This window comes from Camelina sativa, chromosome 10 (genome assembly GCF_000633955.1).
Source record: "Camelina sativa cultivar DH55 chromosome 10, Cs, whole genome shotgun sequence".
In the NCBI taxonomy this organism is placed as follows: domain Eukaryota; kingdom Viridiplantae; phylum Streptophyta; class Magnoliopsida; order Brassicales; family Brassicaceae; genus Camelina; species Camelina sativa.
Genome location: NC_025694.1, coordinates 11,000,107 through 11,023,327, shown reverse-complemented (window position 1 = coordinate 11,023,327; position 23,221 = coordinate 11,000,107). Strand labels below are relative to the sequence as shown.

Here is a 23,221-nt window from a genome sequence, read left to right as displayed (position 1 = left end):
GCTCCGGAGGTTTTCACTAGTGAAGAATACGATACAAAAGCTGATGTTTTCTCATTTGCATTGATTGTTCAAGAGGTAAGTAATATACACAAATCTTCTCAGTTTCTTCTCTCCGGTTTGCTTTTTACCTGTTCCTGTCATTGATTCCTTTACATGTTGGATATTTAGATGATCGAAGGCTGTATGCCGTTTGCTGAAAAGGAAGACAGTGAAGCTTCGGATGCTTATGCTGGCAAAGCGCGACCATTGTTTAAAGCTCCATCAAAGCAGTACCCACATGGTCTTAAAACGTGAGTCTTTCTTCTCTCTTTCACCAAGAAACTGGATATATATACCGGTTGATTGGTTTGGTTCATGTTTTAAACCGGTTGGACTCGATCCGATTTTTGAATAATCCATAGGTTGATAGAAGAATGCTGGCATGAGAAACCTGCAAAACGACCTACTTTCAGAGAGATCATTAAACGGCTTGAGTCCATTCTTCACCACATGGGTCACAAGCGACAATGGAGGGTCTGTTTCTTCAACTCTATATAGAACACACAGATCATTGAGTTTGTTTCTTGGCTTCTGTGTTTTGTTTGATTGTCTCTCTGATCTGTTTCTTCTTCTACATGTTTTTTGTTCTTTTCGCAGATGAGGCCATTGACATGCTTTCAGAACTTCGAGCACAAGAAGAAACATAATTGGGATTTGAGCAGCAATGACGGCTCGTCATCCGGTTCACATTTGTGATTCTTTAAAGAAACGATTCTTTTATATTCCTTCCCGGTTTAGTTTGGTTTTCCCCAAAGCAACCGAATTTGACTTTTGTAATTTGTCTTCTTGAGGTACCCTACTGAAGAGTTTGGCCAAAGAAAAAAAGAAGATGTACACTGCATTTTCATTGTAGTATAAAAAATTGTTGTAAGATTTATGATTTCAATCTCAATATCTGCTGCTGTAATCTAAAATTGGTGTCAGATTTGAAGACTACAAAAGTCCATCTATGATCCATAACTTCCAAATGTAAAAACATAGCTCTTGCAATGTTAAAATGTAATAGTTAGCTTCTTGTTACCTACCGTCCATATATATACCGACCATACTAGTCCTAAATTCTAGTTGCAAGCGTATATTCTCAGCATTTTGGTTATAATTGCACTTTCAAAATCTGAAAGCTAGATGTGTTTTTGCCATGTTTCTTTAACTGGAGCACTTGAAACTTCAACTTGCTTCAAAATCACTTTGGTACTCATTTTTCTTAACATCATTTTTTTTCTTTCCAAGCAATTTTCTTCAATATAAGATGTATATTGTGTCATAACATCTTGAAACAAGAATAATTTCATTACATCAAATGTTTTTATTTGTTGTTCTTGTTGTTGTTAAAATAATTAAATAATGTACCGATCTAACCTGACTAACACATCTTTGGTTCTTGTCATAAGATCTCATATTATCATGTGAGTGTTACTTTTTCTATCAAAGGCTTACCCTAAAATGTGAATTTTACAAAATCACATGAAACTTCATGTCTATCACAAAAGAATATATACACATATAAAGAATATGAAAACGCACAAATATAATATATATACATTTCTTAGAGGGTCCCAACAACAGGCTCTTGATCTGGAAACTGTATTAACTTATTTTCAATTATAGCCCTCATGGGCCACATATTTTCGTGGCTTTGCCCATTACCATAAGGTTATTAAGATTAATTTCGTGATGCACGAAGCACGAATTTGATTTTAGTAAAAGTTTACTTTTACACCCTGAAGAATTGAGGATATTTGCATCTAAAATTTATATTGATCGAAATCAATAACACGAATAATTGACGATTCCACATTTTTGGTAATCATCTATAGGTTTAAATGTGGAATGCTTAAAGTTACTCGAAATATCTATTTCTGACGAATTTATGTACATTACCGGCGATTTTTGGAAAATCTCAAATAGTTCGAAATATTATTTGGATCTACTACTACTAAGTACTAACCACGTCATACTAATTTTGGGATGAAATGTTACATATATAGTATATAACTTCAAACGAGAGAGAGTATTCTTTTGTTGTAGGTTTTTTTTTTTTTTTTTCTAAAGACAAAGGAAGAAAAAATTACGGAGCAAACGAATCTGCATTATTTATATGATTAGGTTGTTCCATTTAAGTGATCCCTTCTACAACACAAAATGTATATTCTTCGACGTCAAATGTTTAATCCATGCCTTTACCGTATTAGATGATACGTCTAGTTGAGTAAAACACCATTCAACCGTTAATCATTTACCATAGCGACTCACATATTTTCGTTAAAAAAATAATACTCAAAAGTGATCAAAAATATGGTAGAAAGCAACCTTCGATTGTGGTCCATCATGGAAGATACGAGAAGATTTTATGGTTTTTAAAAACCCACTTCGACCATGAAAGCTTGACCCAAAGCAATTGAGTTGTTTCTTTTATAAATGACCTAATCAATTTCTCTACATAATAAGTACAGCATACATATGACGTTAGGGAAATCTAATTATGTACTAATTTGTAAATATACTAGTAATAAATATATTAAAAGACATTACGTAGATAAGTTGAGAACTTGAGATAGTGAACGCACTTTAATTAAATGATTTCTTCCTAAACCAATATTAAATATTGCTAATAAATACACTATCAGAAGGTAAATCCTAGTTATAAGCTGAATAAATTTTTTCTAATTGCAAGAAAATATAAGTAAAAAAAAAATAAAGCACATTGCAAGTGGGTGTATATAGTTAAAGGCACATAAATATAAAATAAATATGGATTGTATGTATAGGATCTCTTATCTCTATCAAATTACCCTAAATGGGTTCATAAAGATGGAGATCAAAGACTACACATCACATGCTACTATCCCTCTTCTCTTGGCCTTACCTTACACCATTTATACATTGTGCCCCTCAATTATTCAACATATATTGAAAATCAATAATTAAACAAAAACTTTTTAAAAAAAATCTGCTCCATTTTTTCTACCACATAAACTATACGATATTTTATTTGGCAAATATTTATCAATTTAGGGAAATTATTTGGACACAATTCAATCGTCTACGTATAAATTGTTACCCGCCTATGTATAAATCATTTAGTTCCACAAAGCAAAATACAAAGAGATGTGATTTAGACGAGAGGGCCGGGTAACAAAAGTCATAAAGGAAAACGTAAAAAGAGAGAGATTAAAAAGTAGTTGGAAACGAGAGAAAAGTTTGGTTACCTCCTAATTGAGTCAGAAACATTACACTTAGATAACTTTCCAAATTAAGCCCTACGTCTTGTCCAGCCCCATTAAAGTACGGTTCATCTCCCTATTTCCCCTATAAACCCTAAAACCCTATTTATCTTTCTTTTTTTATTTTTATATGTCAATATCACAACTAGTAAACATCATCAACTTCAAATCTCACTAGCTAACACAGAAATAGCATGCTAATATTCTTCACTATCTGAGTAGTTTTCTCCTTTTACATCTTTAATTCTATATTTTCCACATTAAAAAAAAATGTGCTGTTATTTAATTCTATTGCTTATGATTAGTTTACCCATAAATAACAGTACAATTTTCTTTTATATGTTACTATTTAAACACTATCAGTTCCTATATGCAAAAATAAATTTCATCCCATGTAATGACAATATTCTCATCAAAACTCGAATTTTGTAATCTTCTGTTGTAATTAAATTCCATTTGCTAATATACATTCTCGCAAAATAATATAAAGTGTATCATAATTTACAGGAACATCTGTTTATAAGTAAATATATATGACTTCCGTAATTAGTGAAACAAAATTCTCTGCAAAAATGTCACTTAAAATTTCAAAACAATTCACAAAAGAAAAGGGAGTAGAGCTGAATTATTTTCCTCTTTAAAAAGATCAAGATTTAGTAAAAACTAAAATCAAAGAAGAAGGCCGATATTTGTTGTAAACAAAAAAAAAAATGTACTGAGATTTTACCTAAAAATTTTAGTGCCTTCAAAAACTTTCACATGAAAAGGAAAGACAAGTAATGGTAAGTAGAGTCTGCATCTCATGAGTGATTGCCCAACTTGAACCCTCTTTTCATTTAGACTTTTGTGAAAGACCACACAAGAACTACCCACCAATAAAAAACTCTTATATATATTTTCTCCATTTCTAAAAATATATATTCATTTCTACAGTTTCTCAATTTGGGGGATGTCCTTAATAAGTGTAGATTTACGAAAAATTCTGGATGTATGGTGGGTGTTATTTATGGTAATTAACCCTCTATTTATAAATAACATTTTTCATGTGATCTCAAAAAAGCTGCTATACTCATCCTTTGCTGAACCTTTAGATTACTCTATGTCAATCACTTTTATAACCTAACATATGTTAAATGTACTGAAAAGAAACAAAACCGTTTAGTAAATTATACTCATATGTATAACTATATATCAACCAAGTACAAACCTTTTGTCAATAGTCAAATTAAATCAACTTTCACCTCAGAACAATATAACATGTGTATGTTCCAAAATCAGTATATATATATATATATATATATATATATATATATATATATATAGAATTACTTTTTAGAAAAATACACGTATATATCATTCTATCTAGTAAAGAAGAAACACATACTTATCTAATAGATTCGATTCATAAAACTATGCTTTAGTGAGTAAGAAAACAAGTAAACAACACAAATTGACATGACACTATATGGATGTAAAAAGTGGGAAAGAAAATATAATGGTGATAAATATGTATTTTTGTGAAAATTAAATTTTAAAAAAAGAAAAGAAATAAAAAGAATATATATGATTCCTTTATATAATGTATATACCCATCTCTTCACCAGCACAACCTTACCTTCCATTTTCTGCAACTTCTCCAAATCTCATACTTTCCAGAAAATCATTTTCCCAAGAAAAATAAAACTTTCCTCTTTGTTCTTCTCCCCCCCAACAGGTCAGTCTGATATTTTCTTGTTCCCCAATCCTTTCAAACATTATCTTCTTCATCATATCACTTTGCTTCACTTCTTTTGGTCCTATAAAACCAAATCTATGTTCTTCTTTTTAGTTTCCTTTTTTTTTTAATCTGTTTTAATTAGGTTGATTCTTTTTATGTTTATTTAGAGAGAAACGAGATTTAAAATTTCTCTGATCTTCTTTATTAGCTCTTTATAACTTTTCTTTTTTCACAGTCTAGATTTATTTTTTCTTTAGAATTCCAAAAGATTTTGGTCTTATAGTTTAATTTGTTTAACCATTAAAAAAGAAAAAAAAAACAGCTACAGAATCCATGATTAACTCTTGTTAGGAGAATATGAATGTAAGATCAAAACTAGTTTTTGAACTTTCTAATTATTTTTTTTAAGATATGTATGTGTGTCGGCAAGTTAGAATTAAATATTTCTTATTATTCGTAAGAGATTAAGAAAACATGAAGAATCTTGAGTCTTTTCAAGAAAATCATTTGATGGGTCTTTTTGGAATCTTGTAACTGTAGATTAATCAATTTTGCCCTAAATTTTTTTTTTTTTTTTTTTGTTGGCTTGTTGGAGCAGCAATCACGGCGTACCAACCAGAGCTAGGAGGAGACGACTCCTCTCCCTTGAGGAAGTCTGGGAGAGGGAAGATCGAAATCAAACGGATCGAGAACACAACGAATCGTCAAGTCACTTTTTGCAAACGTAGGAATGGTTTGCTCAAGAAAGCTTACGAACTCTCTGTTCTTTGTGATGCTGAAGTCGCACTCATCGTCTTCTCTAGCCGTGGTCGTCTCTATGAGTACTCTAACAACAGGTTTCTTCTTATTCTTCTGCTCTGTTCTTAATTAATTATTTTTTAAAGTCTGATTTAGTTAATTAGGGTTTAATTTCTTTGTATATGTTAAAGCATAAATCTTTACTAGGGTTTTTTTTGGATCTTAATTCTCTGCTAGATTTGATTCTATTGTTCTCCTATATATGATTTTAAATCCTCTTCTGGTTAGAATTATTTTTCACTTTTTTCCTTGATATATATTCCACACATATATATAAACACACAAACATTTGTGGGAATCTTTGTTTGTATATATATGTTTGTTTTAATTGCTTTGTAGGTTTTTATTAGTTATAAATTTGTAACAATTTTCTAGATCTAGAATTTCTTGTTATATAAGAAGTGAGGAAAATGGTACAAAGTTAAAAAGGAGATCTGAGTGAGAGTTAGATAATAAATGAAAAGAAATAAGAAACAATCAGGTTTTTGTCTAATGTTGGAGTTTTAGGTTCAGTTTTGTAGAACTAAGATTCACTTTGTTGGGTTTTCTTTCTTCACTCATTTCTGTTATAAATATAAATATAATATTATAACTTTCTATTTTCCCTACTAACAAGTACTTGAAGATTTAGATATATTTATAGATCTGGTGTTGTAATAGGTAAAATCTTGATTTTTATGACTATAAAAGTAAGTTTTGGGGGAAAACAAATTGCTAGAGAGAAGTAAGGACTATGAGGTCATATCTTCTGTTTTGTGATCATCTTTCCTCCCATCCTCCATTGTTGTTAATGTCTGTGTCTCTCTTTTTCTTCTTCTCTTTCTCTCACTTTCCATTCTTATCTCTCTCACTTTCTCTCTCATGAATTATCATATCATATCTATATTTGATATAGTTTTGATACAACACATGTGATGGTAAGTGAGAGTGAATAAGGTGAAACTAGATTTTTGGTTTTTCAGGAAATTGAACTTATGAGTGATAGAAATAATGGAACGTACATGTAGCTAGGACAATATGATTATGAGGTTTTTTTTTTTCTTTCTTTGGGTTTTCTTGTGAATGTAAGAATTTAGAGTCATTTTGTAGTTTTGGAAATACATATATGAGGTACAGGATTAGTTAGAAGTGGTTATAGCTCATTTTGACTAATCTTTGAAACATTCAAAGTAGGTTCTCATCTTCAAGTAATAAAGATTTGGAACTCAATTGGGATTTTTGTTTTTAATAATTTCAAATGGTAATTAAGAAAATAATTAGCTCCTGGGAGGGTCCTTCATTTTACCTTAAAATTACTCTTAAAAACAATCAAACTCAATTTGAATTACATTACTCAAACTAGTAATCTCTAATTCCACGCGCAATTTCCAGTATTTATTATTTAGAGACCCACGTGATTTCTTTCTTCTTCTCTCCATTAGAAACATAAAACATGTCCAAATTAAATAGTGCTTTGATTTATCTTGCTTTTTCTCTTAATCGCTTACAGTTGTCAACTCATGTCCTGAACTATATAATTCTCATGTCCAAAACAAGAAAAAGCTAACAAGGACTTCTTCAAAATCACCCAATCAACTTTAATTTTTGCATTTACATAATACATATCCACTGGGTACTTCAACGAAAATCAGAGTTTCGTTTCTTATTTTTTTTTCAATTTTACTTTTTTTTTTTCTTTTTTCTAGAGGTTGGGATTGATCTCACAAGATTAGTTTTTGGTGTATGTATGTAAGATTTGTTGTCTTTGTTACAGAATCTTTGATCACGTCATCACTCAGATATTATCTCTTTTATTTTTTATTTTCACTTATATTTACTATTTTTATAAAGTTATGTTAGTTTGAGTTTCTTGACTTCTGACAAGAAAGGTTTATGTCATAATGAATTAATTTGGAACCTATTTTTATAAATTCAACAAATTGTCATCATATTACTAGTTTTGACCATTTAATATTAGATTTCACATTTGGTCAATACCCAAATGTTCATATAATGTGGTGTATATACACATAGAGACAAATTATAAGGATACTAAATTTTCATATTTCTAAAAAGTAATCACTGAGTAAATATAGATTTGGTATATAAGTAGAGCATTGGAATTGCTTCAACATCTTTGGCGTAGATAGATCTATGCAATTTCTCTTTCTTTAAAATTATCACTTTTTTTTCTTCTTCTAGAGAGAGAATTATGTTAGGGATTTTTTTCTTATTTTCTCTCTCATTATGGGCAGAGAGAAGAACGTGAGATTTTTGGTACGGATCCAATAGATTAAGACTTTGTTCTGCCTTCTACGATCTCATAATGGACGGTCGTGATCTCTCTCCATCGAAGATTTGAGAGTTGAGACATCAAAGTCTATAACATGTCATCGTAATACGTATTTGTGTGTGTATATATGTATGTATATACAAGTACATCTATATGCAGAAAACTCTGGAAAAGAAAGAAGAAATGGTTAGAATAGTGATTTGAATTATATTCCAAATAAGGAAAGTATAGAACGTTGTGATGTTACTGAGACAAGTCATTATAGTTACATCCATCACGTTTTAAATTAAATCCAATGGTTAAATTTCGAAGACTATCAAATGTATGTTGGATTTACCAATGTCTTAATGGGGTTTTTAACACATGTCACAAGTCTAAAACCCTAGACATGTTCAGACCAATCATGTCACTCTAATTTTGCCAGAATGGCCAGTTTGCAGCCAATCACTAGCTCGATGGATTTAAGGTTTCAGATAGGAATATATATTTATTTATTTAGGGTTCCTATTATATTTCATAAAATGTTTCTTTATTTGTTTTACAACTTTTTAGGTATATTTTTATTAACAGTTTTAATTGTTTTCTTTCACTGTATTTATCTTCACATCATGTGTCACATTAAGTTGCATTTTTTCTGACTCAAAAGAACCGATGTTTGCTTTTAAGGTTTCGTATTAGAGTTACTTAACTGTGCAAGTGGTCGATTTGACTCTTATAATTATATTTGTTGTTTTTTCATAATGTAGATTTAAGTTAAGTTTTACTGGTAATTTGTACTTCTAATTTACCTATTAATTCTTTTTTTTCTTTTAATCCTTGCAGTGTAAAAGGGACAATAGAGAGGTACAAGAAGGCAATATCGGATAATTCTAACACCGGATCGGTGGCAGAAATTAACGCACAGGTAACTTAATTCTACTACACGGATGCTGTTAATATATGTGTTGTGTGGGTATACTAATATGACAACATTTGTTCATACTTATTTGAAGTATTATCAACAAGAATCGGCCAAATTGCGTCAACAAATTATCAGCATACAAAACTCCAACAGGTTAATATTATGCTAATAACTTGAATTTTTTTAATTAAATATTCGTTACTTAAATTATTGATATAATAATATATTTTGATAATTTAACTAGGCAATTGATGGGTGAGACGATAGGTTCAATGTCTCCCAAAGAGCTCAGGAATTTGGAAGGCAGATTAGAGAGAAGTATTACCCGAATCCGTTCCAAGAAGGTAATTATATATATTTTTTATTAAATGCTTCAACATCAAATTAAGTCCTATGAAAACTATCTATTTCTATATATACATTGTTGCTATATTTATAAAGTTTTTCTTTATTTGTGAATTTTACAGAATGAGCTCTTATTCTCGGAAATCGACTACATGCAGAAGAGAGTAAGAAATAAAAAAAAATCTAATTCAAATGCTACATATGGTTAATGTTTATTTTACTCATTTGCAATAGTTTGTGCAGGAAAGTGATTTGCATAACGATAACCAGCTTCTTCGTGCAAAGGTAAAAAGTATACATTAGATCCATTTCCTATATTTGTCCCCATTAATTGATTTGTGTTTATTAATTATAATATAAAATGACGAAAGTACTAATCAAACAAATAATTTATGATATGTTTTTTTTGTAATGTGTGTATATAGATAGCTGAGAATGAGAGGAACCATCCGAGCATAAGTCTGATGCCAGGAGGATCTAACTACGAGCAGCTTATGCCACCGCCTCAAACACAACCGTTTGATTCACGGAATTATTTCCAAGTAGCGGCATTGCAACCTAACAATCACCATTACTCATCTGCTGGTCGCCAAGACCAAACCGCTCTTCAGTTAGTGTAAGATAACAAAAAATCTTGCTCTTCATTTTATCCATTTTGTGTACACTTTCTACATAAGGTGAGTTTGATTAGTATTATTTATTTTGTTTTTGCAGGTAATACTGGCTGAAAGAAATGGGGAGTGAATAAAAAAACCAGAACTGGGTTGAGCAATATAAAAAGCTAATGCAAGTTATCATATATATATATATATATATTTCATGAATGCTGTATTGATGATTTCTATACTTATTTGAATTGCTTCTGTTGATGTGAAATATTAATATCTTAAAGACAATGTCATTAATGGTGCTTACTTTGTTTAAAGACTACATGTGTATAAGTGTCTTATTAATTACTTCAACTGTTGAACCTAAAGTAATTACCAATTCCATGACCCTATTAATGAGTTGCTTATAATAAAACATATCTCAATATGAAAATAGTTAAATTTTATAATCAGTTACATTAGGATATTCTCTGATCATCTAGAAATTGGGCTGAGCTCCATCCTCTTTCCCCAGTGTGGTATGGTACAGGCCCGGTCCAACAAAATTTTTGCAAAGGAAAAGTTACACTTTGGTTCTTTGATTCTTTCTATGTCAAGAAACAGTTATTAACCAAAACTAAACCATTTGCTGCACTTCCAAGCTTCCTCTTATCCAAAATTCTCCATATAATTCAACTTGAGCATCTTCTTAGATCCACTTACTAGATACATGGTTGCACGTTTTAAAGTTTTAATAGATTGTAATTAGAGAATGAGAGATCCAAAAGAGTTTATTAGTTTAATCATCTATTTTTAAAAAACAGCAACTTCATATATTAACTCCACAAAAAAACATAACATTTCTTCTGCAACAAAAAGATTAAATCTTCCTTCTCTCTTTCTCTGTGTGTGTTTGTGTGGAAGGAATATTTGAACGAGAGAGGCTAGAGCATAGCAAGCTGCTGGATATCGTAAGGATGAGCATCAGAAGCAGATTCTCTCTGAAAAGATCGACCACCGATGACAACATTAGCAGCTTCTCCTGGATGAAACGCGTCCCAGAACACAAACTCGTCTCTGTTCAGACATGGAGCTTGACCTGGAAGACAAGTTATCTGTCCATTGTTTCTCCCAACTCCACAACATCCCGCGTTTGTCACCCTAAAACCTGGACCCATTATCAAGAAGTCGTTAGATGAAACTATTGACAAAACTTTCAGTTTCACATTTTTTGGTCTTGAGTTGAAGCGACTCTTTACCATAGCGAGCAGGATTGGCTACCATTTCTTGGAAAATACCATAAGCATTAATGTACGTGAACTTGGCGTCTGGTGTGTTTTGGTTGAAATGGTCGACCAGAGACACGAGCTTGCTGTTAAAGATTCTGTTTGCGGAATTGATCCTTTCGTCACAAGTTGTTCCGTCTCTACTGTTCTGAGCCAGCTCATTTGGGCTACATCCTATTGCTCCGATACCAATCAGCGCAAACTTCCTCGCTCCGTTGTTATACAATATCTAAACCATACCAAAGAACCATAGATGATAGATCCATATCAAACGCTCTGTATCATTCAAAGGATTAAGAAACAGAGAAAACAGAGGAATATAGCAACTAAAATGAACGGACCCGGAGTTGCTGAGTGTAGCGGTTGATGAGGTCATTGGCAAAGGAATCAGGGGAATATTGGTTCCCGGTGGAGTAATAAACAGGCATAAAATAGTTATTGAGATAGTCGTTACTGCCTAACCCAATCGAGTAGATGCATTTACTTAGGTAATTAGCAGCTTCATTCTCGTCTCCGAGTATGTTCACCACTTGTGACACAGTGTTTACATGATTAGCTACTTGTCCTGCAAATGTTATTCTAGCTCCCTGTACCAAACATGTAAACAGATTTATGTTTCCTAGTTAAATATACTCTTAAGTCTAAAGGATATGTCATCAAATTAAAAATTGAGGATTACCAACTGACGACCAGTTTCTTCTCGGATTCCGGCAGCTGCAGAAGCGTAGTTTACTCCTCTCAGAATGTCGTCTCCCCTTGCTTGGGAATACGGTGTAATGTAGTCATCGAAACCAAGAAGCTCGGCTTTTTTAGATTTCCCGACAAAGGAAAAGAGAGAAAAAGTTAGTAGTTCTGTTTTGTTTTGTTCAGTTACATGTTTCTGACCAAAAGAACATAAAACGTAACAAAAGGAGGGTGTTGTTTATAAGATTACTGATGACATCGACGGTGGTTTTGCCGTTGGAGAATCTACCGGTAGGACCGAACTGGAAGTCGATACCGTAAGGGAAGTAATCAGCTCTTGCTAAAGAAGTAAGCCGATTATTGTTTCCACTATCAACCAAAGAGTCACCGAATATGAAGTAACACGGGGCTATTGGATCACACATAGCTATGTTCATAGCCATAGCCATAGCCATTATCATAATTACCTTCATCATCATTACACAACCTCTAGCCATCTCTCTCTGAAAACCTCCTTATCCGATAAGAGAAAGAGAGAGAACGTGAAGAAGAGGAGAGAGAGAAATTGGTTTGAGAACGTGAAGAATGTTAATGGATGTATATAATAAAGGTCAGAAGAATAAGGAGGGAATGGACCAAATAACCAAAAAAAAGTTTTGATCTTTTTTAGACAGTTGAAGAAGCATTAAATGTCACGCGGTGATAATGTTTATGTGTTGTTGTAACGAGTGAAAGAGAGTTAATAAATAATACTCTTGTCTCTTGCAATATTGGGAACAACTTGTATGTAATCTGATCATTCTGTTATTATAGTTGCCAGAAAAAGTCAAGAACTTTGTCTTCAGAGGGAACCATATGTTCGAAATAATCACATCCATGATTGGACATTTGAAAGATTTAGAGATTTAAAACAAAGATGAGGTGGAGACAACGACTAAGTTACCCTTTTAGCTTATTTTACTACGGTGCCAAGAGAAGAGACAATAGTTTGGTTTTGTAATAGATGGCAAATTGTAAACAAATCAAGAAATGTTAGGGGCCACTTGCATAATCTTGATCATGTGTCATTGGTCCTGGGTGGGTTCGAATGGAGGGTTTAGAATGGTGTTGAGGTATGGATGTATGTAATAATGGAGGTAGATGGAAGAAACATTAAATGGGAAGAGGAAGATACACTCTGTCATGATGATGATCATCATGATTGACATAGTGTGGTAGTTGAAGTTCATAAATTCTGTGTCTTTGTTCATGCTTCTTCATATTCTTTAGTGATAATGTAAGATAATAATCACTTTTGGAACAAATTGTGAAGCATTTATCCAACCTTTGTGTACTAAGTAGCCACCAAAAGCATAAATAAGACGAATTTAGTATAGGGTTGGTAAGTAATGAGAGAAGAGTGGACCAGTAAAAAAACTTATAAATGTAATTGTTGTTATAATGTGACTTTGAGGTTTGAAGTCAGTGACTCATAAATATGAAGCATGATCTTGTGGGGTTCTCTGACAGAGCAAATAAGTTAAAGCAGCCATGCTGGATTCTTTATCAAAATAAAGAAACATTACAAAAAAAAATGAAGAGACAGAAAAAATGATCAAATATACATCAGTACATCACCAACCACATGCAAGGAATTATGAACACTATAAAGCATGAATGTCGGTTTGTTCTACCAAGAAAATAAGATAAAGATTATTTAATGGAGATTCTTTTTACCATCATCTTAATGAATTCACAGTCTAAATATTACAATAAAAAGTAAAAACTTGGGGGTAAATTTCTACATATACATGTGTGTGCATGAGAATGAAATCAACCTTCTTCAGATGAATATCTTTTGACTCTAACCCTTTCACCATTGAAGTAGATGTATTTGAATTCAGAGAGGTACCTCCTAAGAATCAGTTTTCGATTTTCTTCTTGGCCGAGTTCCCTGAAGGCTCGTGCCACTCTTCTCGCTGTATCTTCGTCTGGCCTCACCTTCAGCTCCTCCATATCTGCAAAGACCTAAAAGAGAAAAAAACAAAGCAAATGTATGTTAAACCCCAAGTCATACTATTTCGAGGAGTATCTAAAGTGTAACGCCAAGATCAATTCTCGAGGAAAGAAAGAACCTTGTTTTACCTCAATAACCTTATCATGAAGGTCATGGTGAGAATACAAAGCAATCATCCTAGCGAACAAGCGTCTTGGGATGGATCGTGTATGCGTATGCAGAATCATGTTCCATAACGATTCTGCCTCATCAGCTCTTTCGTCCATATCAAATGCCAATAAGAGAGTATCATATGTTCCCATTGTAGCACCTTGCCCTTTGCTTAACATCCACTTAGCCACCTGAGTTTGTCACTAAACCCAATCAACTCATGATGACTACCATATTTAGCAAGACATTGACACTCGACATAAGTAAGTCGTACTTGAATCACATGATGCCATTGGCTTCTCTTCCTTAAGATTTGCAAAGCCTTAGCTGCAGCAATAATGGGAAATTCAACCTCCCAAGCTACCCATTTGTTCAAAGCTCCATAACCAGCTTCTTTTTCATTTGGGAGTCCGGAGAGCTGCAAGTTGAGAGTTACCAATCAACATGGACTACTTTTGATATCGTTTCTATTCCATAGATTCCGGAAAAACACGATTTTGATCACTAACCATTCGGACAAGATTTAGTGCTTTCTGTCCAGACCCAGCAGAGTCATTCTTCTTCCACAAATGATGCTCATTTTCCCCCACCTTCTTCACTTCTTTCCTACAATATCAACACAAATACTTACTAATGAATCAATCGGAAGTTCAGAGCAAACAATGTCAAAGATTACTCAATATGGAACCAAACAAACCTCTCCACAGTAGCTCCATAACCTCTGTCCAATTTCCCAGCTTGCTTCTCTAAGAACTAGAAAAAAAAGTCCAACATTACGACATGTTGTGGTTCATTTCACAGGAATCACAAGGAACCAAGTTTTAAAAATCTAAAGAACCAGTATAAGATAGATTCTAACCAGAACAAACATATTACCTTTGCCCTGATACAAAAACCAAACCTTTTCGCCTTTAACGTGGAGTAACTTCCACAACTTGAAAATTCAAGCAATGAAAAGCATCCAAGTTCCTGAGATTTCTGCAATTGGAAGACTTTTTTCACATCTTAAAAGAACTAAATAAGATATAACCACTGATGGAGAAAACAAAAGGAACTTACTGACAGCCCTTGCAATGGAAATATTCCTTGAGTTGGATTGAAGTTACAGAGCGCCATTACTTTCACTTACAGCAACACAATCTGGGCTCTGAAGAACTGTAATTGAAATTTACGAAATGAGAAATTTCTGAAATTGGAAATGTTTCAAGATAAGAAAACAAAAAAAAAGGTGGAACCTTTACCTGAACCAGAGAATAACTGAAGCTGATACGATGATGCAATAACAAAAACGCATTCAGGGAATCGATGAGTGAGAGAGGATTACAATTGATCGATTGAGCTAGTTGAGGAGAGAAGAATCGATTTAGGGATGATTTTAGTAAACCGAGGCAATTTCGGGTTTGTAACCAGTTACAAACCCGACCAATAACCGAAGCAATTTTGGTTTCGGTTTTAATTGAACCTGGTTAGTGATGACTAGTAGAACATGAATATAATGGACCTTCTAACTTAAATATGGGCCCTATTGAAACAAATCCAGCCCAACACAGACAAATGAGTTCTTGAAATCCGGCCACACTTGTGTTTTTTGTTTGTTAAAAAGTAGCATAACTTTTCAATGCATTTAAATTTTAGCTAAGGAGTCTCCCGGAGGATTACATGCCAAGGTCAAATAGAGAGGATGGTTCTTTTTGTGTGAAAGATCTCAAATTCTATCATGAGTTTGGATGGATCTAAATAAAGTGATCAGATGATATCAACTTATCAAGTAGGACGAAGATATATATAAAAAAAGAATGTTTCATCCTTTCTCATGGAGAGTTAAATACATCAATTCATACAATGTAGTCAATTTTGACTTTTAATACGGATTGTTCTAAGATACCAAAATGTCGTAGTTCTCCAATTTTTCCAACTACTGTAACTACAAGTTTTTGTATGTTTCACAACACAATTGTTCTTTTTCATTTTATGCTAGTAAGAGCCGACAATTAATTCGTTCTAACTAAATTAAAATATTTTATTTTGTCTTGAGGACTGTCCCTATGATTCATGCATGTTATGATTAGTTATAACTTTAAGAGATATAGGAAAAACCGAGTATAGTTAGAAACAGTAGTATAGCACGATAAGAGATAATATGGTATAATGATGATATGATAAAAATATAACGGTTTTAGTATTAACGATAACTTTGTGATGTGAGTTTTTAGTATATTTTGTTAGAATTCACACACCATGTTTGGCATGATTCATTATTTTTTTTTTTTTTTTTGAGTTTTTGAAACGATGAGATGATTTTAGATTTTTCAAAAACATATTTATAATAGTAATGTTATTATAAAGTTATTTAAGTATGTACAAAGACCTCTCTATGCAGGATAATTACTTAATCTCTGTATATATAGAGAAGGTTTTAAAAGTATGACTATTTGAGAACGAAAATATAGTAAGAGACATGGAACAAGAAAAACCCTTTTACAAAAGAAAAAGATATACATATGCATGCGAAAACTATATGTACATAGAAGTCGAATTTTTTTTTGGAAGGACCACTACAGGAGTAGGAACCACACTTGTCCAAAGGTGTCCAAAAATTTGGCTAAGTCATTGTCTTTTAGCATAAGACTATGCATCTATGATTACCCCGATTCGTACAATGTCCAATTCATTCGACTCTATCTGTCTACCTCTTTGTCCATTTTCATTGTCCCTCTTCAATTTAATATCGAGTAGGACATGCACGAATTTTCAAATTTCACCGAATTGTTCCAACACTGAACTAGATCTTAATTAAGGCCGAATTGTTTCAACATTGAACTATATCAAATTAATGTATGAAGCGATGATGTATTAATCCCATATCTGTTTTGCGTTGAACACATATGTAGACACCACACCTCATTTTTGATACAAATTTTGTTGTTTTATTCTGAAGCCAAATGTACTTAAGAAAACAGTTTGCATCTTCACGACACGTACTCAAATATTAAATATGCTTCTCCAATTTGGGTAATTTTTTGTCTCAAAAACAAGATGTTCAAGTCATCTAAAATGTAAAAAAATTGAACTAATTTATAGATATAGTTTGAGAATTAGAGTACTCTTTTCATCTTTTGAATAACCATTTCGATTTATATTACTTTTATACTTCGCATTAGTCATATTGTTTCGCTTATTTTTAATCATTTTACAAACTTTTTTTAAAGCTTAGTTTCTACGAAATCAAAATGAAAATATAGAAGTAGAAGAAAAAAATATATATCCTAGTAAAATTTACTTGAAATCCCATTAATTATATTGTAAATTCAACATCTTAATTGAGAATTCTAACTATACGATAGGTGGATCGGATGAGTCGATCACTTTCAATACCCCTTTTTTTTTGTTGTTAAATGTACTCCTCAAGGCATGTCTTTCTCGTAAATAATTGTCTTTCAATAATAATAAAAAAAAAAAAAAACTTTGCTTTTTCGACAAAACTCACGTATAGACTTGTTTGTCAACAAGATATAATAGAGCTGGTATTTACAACAAATTCTATTTCCTTGGAATCACTCAGCCAACAAAATGATGAAAATAAACATCAATGGTTCTTTCCTACTTAGTTGTATTTTTTTTTAGTTTGTTTATTCTTAAAAGTAAGAGTGTTTTGGACAAAACAAACTCCCGAAGAGGTTAGACATTACAAAACTAATAATGGAAGCAATGGAGAAACCAATCTTGTAAGGGTTTTTAACCATGGGAACTCAAACTTCCCTTTTTTTTTTCTTCTCCGAAAGCAACAACTTAATGACCAGCCGTTAACTAACGCCACCACGTAAACGCGCACGAAGGAGAACGACGGCAGTTTTAAGATAACGTAGACACGTGGCACCGGCACACGCTAGTCGGAAGCTTTGTGACAACTTTGGCTGACGTTAAGCTAGTTCGATCTGGACACGTGTGACTTTCAAGTTTTTTGTGATCATACGATTCTATATAGCGTTGAACAGTTTAGTCGCGGAGCTTGCGTTTAGTATAGCGTCCATCATTTATTGTGTATATAGGGAATTTTGAATTAAGAAGAATTATACTACATGTTACTAATTACGTATATTATTGCAAAAGGATGAGTAAGTAGATAATCCTTAATGATTAATTAATCATGAGATCGAATCCCTTGACTTCACTCAAACACCTTCAACGATGACGTCATGTGATGTAACAAAATAAATTAGTAGTTAATACTTACACGTTTACATACACATATGCTATCGTCATATTTGTATATATACGTGTAAACATGAGATTCTCTTTTTTTGCGATGTCTCGTTCTATATAAATTCCAATTGTTTGTGTCTTCTATTTCTTTCTACCGCACTCTTCAATCAAATCATATACATATATCCAAAAAACTATTCCCTCACTTTCTTGGCAAAAACCTTTATTTTGATCTTGAAAATGTCAGAAGAGTTTCAAGAATCCGAGATTATCTTTTCCGATGAGTATTTCACGAAGAACGATAAGAGAAAGAACGAAAACAAGAAAGATAAGACGACGAGGGCGACGGAGAAAATTTCATCTCCGGTGAGAATACCGTCAAGAACTATTTTCCGGTGTACGGAAGAGATGGAAGAGGATGGAGAGATGACTCCGCCGCATGTCATAATGGGAAAACGTAGAACGGAGATGCAAATGGCGTTTTCGTTTTGTAGTCTTAAGGGAAGAGACTTGCGTCGACATCGTAACTCCGTTCTTAGGATGACCGGTTTTTTGGAAGTTTAGTTGATCTTTGAAATATATATATATAAAAAATGAGAATCGGTCCGGTTTAGTTTGATCTATTTGGGTTCGGTTTACGTCATTTTTCATCATTTGGATGTAATGTAATATTATCTTTGAAACGAACCAATTAAGGTATCATGTTTTACACGTATAACATAGCGTTGAAACGAACCAATGTACCACGATTCGTTGTATTTGGAGAAGAAACAAGTTTTTTTACGACTACGAATACATTTTACCATATTTTATATATCAGGTAAAATGTTAAATTTCCGGTTAACTTAATTATGAAAATATTTTATATAAAATTATTGTTTGGGTTTCTTGAGAAGTGGAAAACCATAAGAATAAAATCTTATGTTTAAAATTGAGTTATGGGTTTGCTTGAGACGTAATTGGTTTCTTGGATTGTAAATTTTGTGTTTGGTCCACACTCTATATTCATGGGATAGTCTGCAATTTGCCAATTTGCTTTGCTAACGTGAGCCGTAAAAAAGCGTATATACACCTTGGAAATTTGTGTACATTAATCTAAGATCAACATGTAACCTTATTTTATATTATGGAATGTTAAAGGCATCTTATAGAGTTTGAGACTTGCCTAAACAAAGTATTTTTGCTGGCAATTTCATTACTGACCAGATTAGTTAGCCAGTAATCGTAGTGTTTAATAATATGCATATGGAACAGAGAAAGTTACACATCAGAATTATTTTCTTCCACGTATAGTTTTTATTTTTTTGGTCACATGTTAAAAAATAGTTTTATTTTGCTACAGATTTTTTTTTTTGTAGTTTTACGTCAGTTTGTTTTGTCAACAAGTTATAAATAGGTTAGATTTCATTTTGTATGGAGACATTCACATACCGAAAAAGTTCATAGCCATCTCAGCTTAACCAATATAGTCGGATTGCTGAGCTGTGTGTTTTCGGGTTACGTTTACATTACGTCTGATTATGTTTTAATTTCTTGTTTTTAAATAGAAAATACCCATTTTGCTATCGTATTCTTCTTCTTTTTTTTTTAACACTTATTCATTAATAATCAAAGGAGGCAGCAGTACATTAAACGGAAAACAGAGGAAACAAACAATTGCAAGAGGAAAAAAAACCGAACAAAGATTTTGTTAGATTACAAATTTTTCTGATTACAAGCATTTAAAAACCGAACAAACAATTGCTATCGTATTCTTCTGATTACAAATTTTGTTAGAGAAACTTAAATTTACCTAATTAGAATTAATCTTTTACATTTGCTCATTAAATACTCTCACATCCTTTTAATTATAAATGGAGAAGTAACTTTCTTCTTATTGTTATTTAATTTCTATTCTTAAAAGCGTTTGAAATACTTAAAAAAAAAGGTGAAGTTGCAATGGACATAATCACATATCCTTTTATCTTTTTTTTTTTTTTGTAAACATACGATATAGATGTATGAATAGGAAAGGAAAAAAAAACAACTATAAAATCTATAATAAAAACACTATTTCTACGTATATAGTCGGCAATGAACTCAACTAACTTAAATGCTATAGATCAGCTGATACAACCGATACCGGCGTGGACCGATTCCGTCGCCGTTTCTTCCGTGCTTTATGCACCTTAGGATGACTACCACCAAACTTTAACCGTCCAGTATCCCTAAACCGGTTCTTCTCAGCCGTCACAATAACACACTCTGGCGGAGGCACCGAGTATCGAATGGTGTCGTAACAATACGAATAATACATATAACGTTCTCGGAACCGTCTCATTGAAGCTGCTTGTTTAGGACTAATGGTTGAGTAGTCGTTGGTCATGAGAAACTTGTCGGAGACAGAGCAGTTGATGTGATCATAACCTATGTTGTTGTTTTCTCCAGTGACGGTGGGGAGTGAGTCGGAGACATTACAACCGTCTAGGGCAATATCTTTGAATTCAGAGACAAAGGGTGCAAATGTGTAGTCGACTCCGAATTTTCCACCGGAAGTAGCCCAGCTTGAGGCGTCCCAAATGGTGGCGTAGAGAGACATTGGCTTCTGTGGATAGTCTCCTTCCATTTCTTCTTTTCTTATGATTTCTCTTATTGGTACATCATCTACCCAAAATCTGCAAATAACAAATTAACCAACGTACACATTTCGTAGCTTTATCTTTTTGTAACTATAATTACATATAATCATAGTAAAGGTTATACATATTCCATATATACATTGCTAAAGCTAGTTTTATTCATGAGTCTTCAATCTTAACTTCAATAAGATTGAATAATTGTAACAAATTTGGTTATTATATTATTTTCCTACATTTAATCCAAATTGTACATCGTTAAATGCGTATAAATGAGACCAAACCAATGGTGAAATGAAATCTGTGTTTGCCGTGTCAAATTTTGGCGTTGACTAAACTAAATGTATGGAGTACTAAATAACAACCACTTAGTTTATTTGAAATAGTTATTTCAAGCTCACTATCAAAACACTATTAACCCCATACATACACACCATCTTACACGTAATCGGAGAAAAGTCCTTAGTGAAAATCTTGAAAACAGTACCTAACTAATTATGGTTTTATTTATTTATTTTAAAACCAATCCACACAGTACCATTTTTATTCTCATGATAATCTTGAAAACCTTGTTGTCATCTAATGTCTATCACCCTTTTTAATATTAAATGGTCTTAAAAGAAAAAAAAAAAAAAAAAAACGAAGAAAAAGAGAGAAAGGGGAAACTAACATTATTTTGGTAGGTGTCCAAAGTATGCTATAACGGTGAAACTCCTTAGAAGGATCAAACCAAAGACGGTAGCGTTCTTCCCGGCCGCGGTTTGTGCTACCGTTTCCATACATATTCGTTTGAAATCGCCACGGCTTTCCTTCTACGTTCCCTAAAAACTCTATGTCTAGTTCGTCATGGTTCTTCACAAACACATCGCCATTTGATGTCTGCATAAATCTCATTTACAAATTGCACACATTCAAACTTTTGATATTTAAAATGTTTATGATAAAAAAAACTTGAGAAGTTAGTGATATACATAGAAGGCCACGACGATACCAGCCGTATAAGCTCCAGGCAACTTTATCAACGAACTGAAAAATCCATGCTGATACATGCTTGACGAGATAAATCCGGACCCTAATCAAATTCATTTTATAAATTATCGTGTATTAAACATATAGTTAAAAAGCAATGCTTTGATTAGTGATCGCACCACTAGTCTTAGGTATGTATATAGAACCGCAGAAAATTAAATGAAATAACTTATGAAAATGCAAAAGAAGAAACTTAACAATAACTGAAGATCGATGGGGATGTGAAAGTTCACTATTTTCTCGTTCAACTTACAAATAGAAATCAAGATTTTACAAAATTTCATGTTTGGTGAAAGACGGTGTTATAATCGCAGAAGCATGCTACAAATCCACTATCATAAACCTAAACATTCAAGAAATCGTCGTAATATTCTTTTTATAGAATTATGATTCAAAGACAAGAAAAGGTACCAGTGTATTTGTCGAGGAGTAATCGAACGCTACGATCATCAGGAGATCGGATGAGATTACCTTCACCAAACAGATGAGAAAGACCTTCGTCGAAGAATACCGGATTTATGTTCTCCAATCCCAAAACACATCTGCATGATACGATCATCATTACCATCGTAATTATTACCACTAATATTTGATTCTCAATCCATAGGAAATAGATTGAATCTCTCATAACTTTTTTTTTAATATTACCAAATCTAGAAAGAAAAAAGAAGAAGAAGAAGAAGAAGAGAAAAATTGGTTTATTTTCTCTTTCTTTGTCTGGTCTAAGATCTGTGTTCTTGTTTTTATGTTTTCTAACGATGCAAAGCGACTTCTTTTTTTAGTTCTATGGAATTGCCATTTGAGTTTAATTTTTAGATTTAAGTAGATGATAATAAGAAATTATAGTATACTATATATCTATCTATATATATAAAGTTAACTTTACTTTCTTCTCCTTTTTCCATATCAACACCCACTTAGGCAATGTTATATACATTTTTTGTATTAAGAATATTATTTTAAATATTCATTCATTGCATATTTATTATTTATAATTAATAATAATAAAAAAATAAAAAAGGAATTAAGTAAAATAATTAAATTTTAAAATAGTAAAAACAATAATATAAATTTATTTTAGTAAATAATAAAATAAGAAATATATAAAAATGAATTAAGTAAAATAAATGAACATTTTCAAATAATAAAATGAAATTATTTTAGTAATAATGTTATTATTCAAATTTTAACCAAAAAATAATCATATTCCAAACGTTAGAATGGATTAATGAGTTTTAAAATAGAAGTAAGATTTTAGTGTATGGTGGAGTAAAAAATAATTTATGTAATTATATTTATAAAATTTATAACATAAAAATAAAAGAAATTGTTTTAACTGTACCAAATCCAGAAAAAAAAAAAAAAAAAAAAAAAA

General features: G+C 32.2%; 6 protein-coding genes across 6 annotated transcripts; 3 read left to right on the top strand and 3 right to left on the bottom strand.

Annotated features, from left to right (window-relative positions):
* LOC104718425 (serine/threonine-protein kinase STY8-like) lies at positions 7-1,059 on the top strand. The gene is made up of 4 exons (XM_010436175.1): positions 7-75; positions 169-290; positions 402-513; positions 637-1,059. Exons 2-4 carry the CDS (start codon positions 169-171, stop codon positions 733-735), a joined length of 333 nt encoding a protein of 110 aa, XP_010434477.1. The 5' UTR covers positions 7-75; the 3' UTR covers positions 736-1,059.
* LOC104720250 (floral homeotic protein AGAMOUS-like) lies at positions 4,827-10,234 on the top strand. Its single transcript, XM_010438187.2, has 9 exons — positions 4,827-4,977; positions 5,579-5,816; positions 8,873-8,954; positions 9,043-9,104; positions 9,196-9,295; positions 9,419-9,460; positions 9,540-9,581; positions 9,722-9,912; positions 10,011-10,234. The coding sequence occupies exons 1-9, from the start codon at positions 4,827-4,829 to the stop codon at positions 10,012-10,014; spliced, it is 912 nt and encodes a 303-aa protein (XP_010436489.1). The 3' UTR covers positions 10,015-10,234.
* Positions 10,657-12,468, bottom strand: LOC104718424 (GDSL esterase/lipase At4g18970). The gene is made up of 5 exons (XM_010436174.2): positions 12,104-12,468; positions 11,849-11,973; positions 11,511-11,756; positions 11,143-11,398; positions 10,657-11,051 (listed from the first exon to the last, which is right to left on the bottom strand). Exons 1-5 carry the CDS (start codon positions 12,348-12,350, stop codon positions 10,828-10,830), a joined length of 1,098 nt encoding a protein of 365 aa, XP_010434476.1. The 5' UTR covers positions 12,351-12,468; the 3' UTR covers positions 10,657-10,827.
* Positions 13,479-15,369, bottom strand: LOC104718423 (pentatricopeptide repeat-containing protein At4g18975, chloroplastic). The gene is made up of 8 exons (XM_010436173.2): positions 15,241-15,369; positions 15,059-15,154; positions 14,876-14,977; positions 14,697-14,752; positions 14,509-14,605; positions 14,274-14,417; positions 13,978-14,190; positions 13,479-13,860 (listed from the first exon to the last, which is right to left on the bottom strand). Exons 2-8 carry the CDS (start codon positions 15,113-15,115, stop codon positions 13,666-13,668), a joined length of 864 nt encoding a protein of 287 aa, XP_010434475.1. The 5' UTR covers positions 15,116-15,154; positions 15,241-15,369; the 3' UTR covers positions 13,479-13,665.
* LOC104718422 lies at positions 18,334-18,978 on the top strand. The gene has a single exon (XM_010436172.2). It carries the CDS (start codon positions 18,443-18,445, stop codon positions 18,764-18,766), a length of 324 nt encoding a protein of 107 aa, XP_010434474.1. The 5' UTR covers positions 18,334-18,442; the 3' UTR covers positions 18,767-18,978.
* Positions 20,246-22,536, bottom strand: LOC104718421 (probable xyloglucan endotransglucosylase/hydrolase protein 29). The gene is made up of 4 exons (XM_010436171.2): positions 22,258-22,536; positions 21,789-21,889; positions 21,488-21,696; positions 20,246-20,856 (listed from the first exon to the last, which is right to left on the bottom strand). The coding sequence occupies exons 1-4, from the start codon at positions 22,472-22,474 to the stop codon at positions 20,298-20,300; spliced, it is 1,086 nt and encodes a 361-aa protein (XP_010434473.1). The 5' UTR covers positions 22,475-22,536; the 3' UTR covers positions 20,246-20,297.

What these genes read in the sequence shown, in the direction of transcription:
- LOC104718422 (XM_010436172.2), top strand. Translation starts at nt 18,443, where the DNA reads ATGTCAGAAGAGTTTCAAGAATCCGAGATTATCTTTTCCGATGAGTAT.
- LOC104718424 (XM_010436174.2), bottom strand. Translation starts at nt 12,350, where the DNA reads ATGGCTAGAGGTTGTGTAATGATGATGAAGGTAATTATGATAATGGCT. An exon ending in AAGAAACTGGTCGTCAGTTG is followed by an intron (nt 11,757 to 11,848) that starts GTAATCCTCAAT and finishes TGTTTGGTACAG; the next exon opens with GGAGCTAGAATAACATTTGC. An exon ending in AGCCAATCCTGCTCGCTATG is followed by an intron (nt 11,052 to 11,142) that starts GTAAAGAGTCGC and finishes TAATGGGTCCAG; the next exon opens with GTTTTAGGGTGACAAACGCG.
- LOC104718421 (XM_010436171.2), bottom strand. Translation starts at nt 22,474, where the DNA reads ATGAGAGATTCAATCTATTTCCTATGGATTGAGAATCAAATATTAGTG. An exon ending in GTATCGTCGTGGCCTTCTAT is followed by an intron (nt 21,697 to 21,788) that starts GTATATCACTAA and finishes AGATTTATGCAG; the next exon opens with ACATCAAATGGCGATGTGTT. An exon ending in TGGACACCTACCAAAATAAT is followed by an intron (nt 20,857 to 21,487) that starts GTTAGTTTCCCC and finishes TGTTATTTGCAG; the next exon opens with ATTTTGGGTAGATGATGTAC.
- LOC104718423 (XM_010436173.2), bottom strand. Translation starts at nt 15,115, where the DNA reads ATGGCGCTCTGTAACTTCAATCCAACTCAAGGAATATTTCCATTGCAA. An exon ending in GTTTTTGTATCAGGGCAAAG is followed by an intron (nt 14,753 to 14,875) that starts GTAATATGTTTG and finishes TTTTTTTTCTAG; the next exon opens with TTCTTAGAGAAGCAAGCTGG. An exon ending in TTCATGATAAGGTTATTGAG is followed by an intron (nt 13,861 to 13,977) that starts GTAAAACAAGGT and finishes TTTCTCTTTTAG; the next exon opens with GTCTTTGCAGATATGGAGGA.
- LOC104718425 (XM_010436175.1), top strand. Translation starts at nt 169, where the DNA reads ATGATCGAAGGCTGTATGCCGTTTGCTGAAAAGGAAGACAGTGAAGCT. An exon ending in TACCCACATGGTCTTAAAAC is followed by an intron (nt 291 to 401) that starts GTGAGTCTTTCT and finishes AATAATCCATAG; the next exon opens with GTTGATAGAAGAATGCTGGC. An exon ending in GTCACAAGCGACAATGGAGG is followed by an intron (nt 514 to 636) that starts GTCTGTTTCTTC and finishes TTCTTTTCGCAG; the next exon opens with ATGAGGCCATTGACATGCTT.
- LOC104720250 (XM_010438187.2), top strand. Translation starts at nt 4,827, where the DNA reads ATGATTCCTTTATATAATGTATATACCCATCTCTTCACCAGCACAACC. An exon ending in TATGAGTACTCTAACAACAG is followed by an intron (nt 5,817 to 8,872) that starts GTTTCTTCTTAT and finishes TAATCCTTGCAG; the next exon opens with TGTAAAAGGGACAATAGAGA. An exon ending in TCGACTACATGCAGAAGAGA is followed by an intron (nt 9,461 to 9,539) that starts GTAAGAAATAAA and finishes TAGTTTGTGCAG; the next exon opens with GAAAGTGATTTGCATAACGA.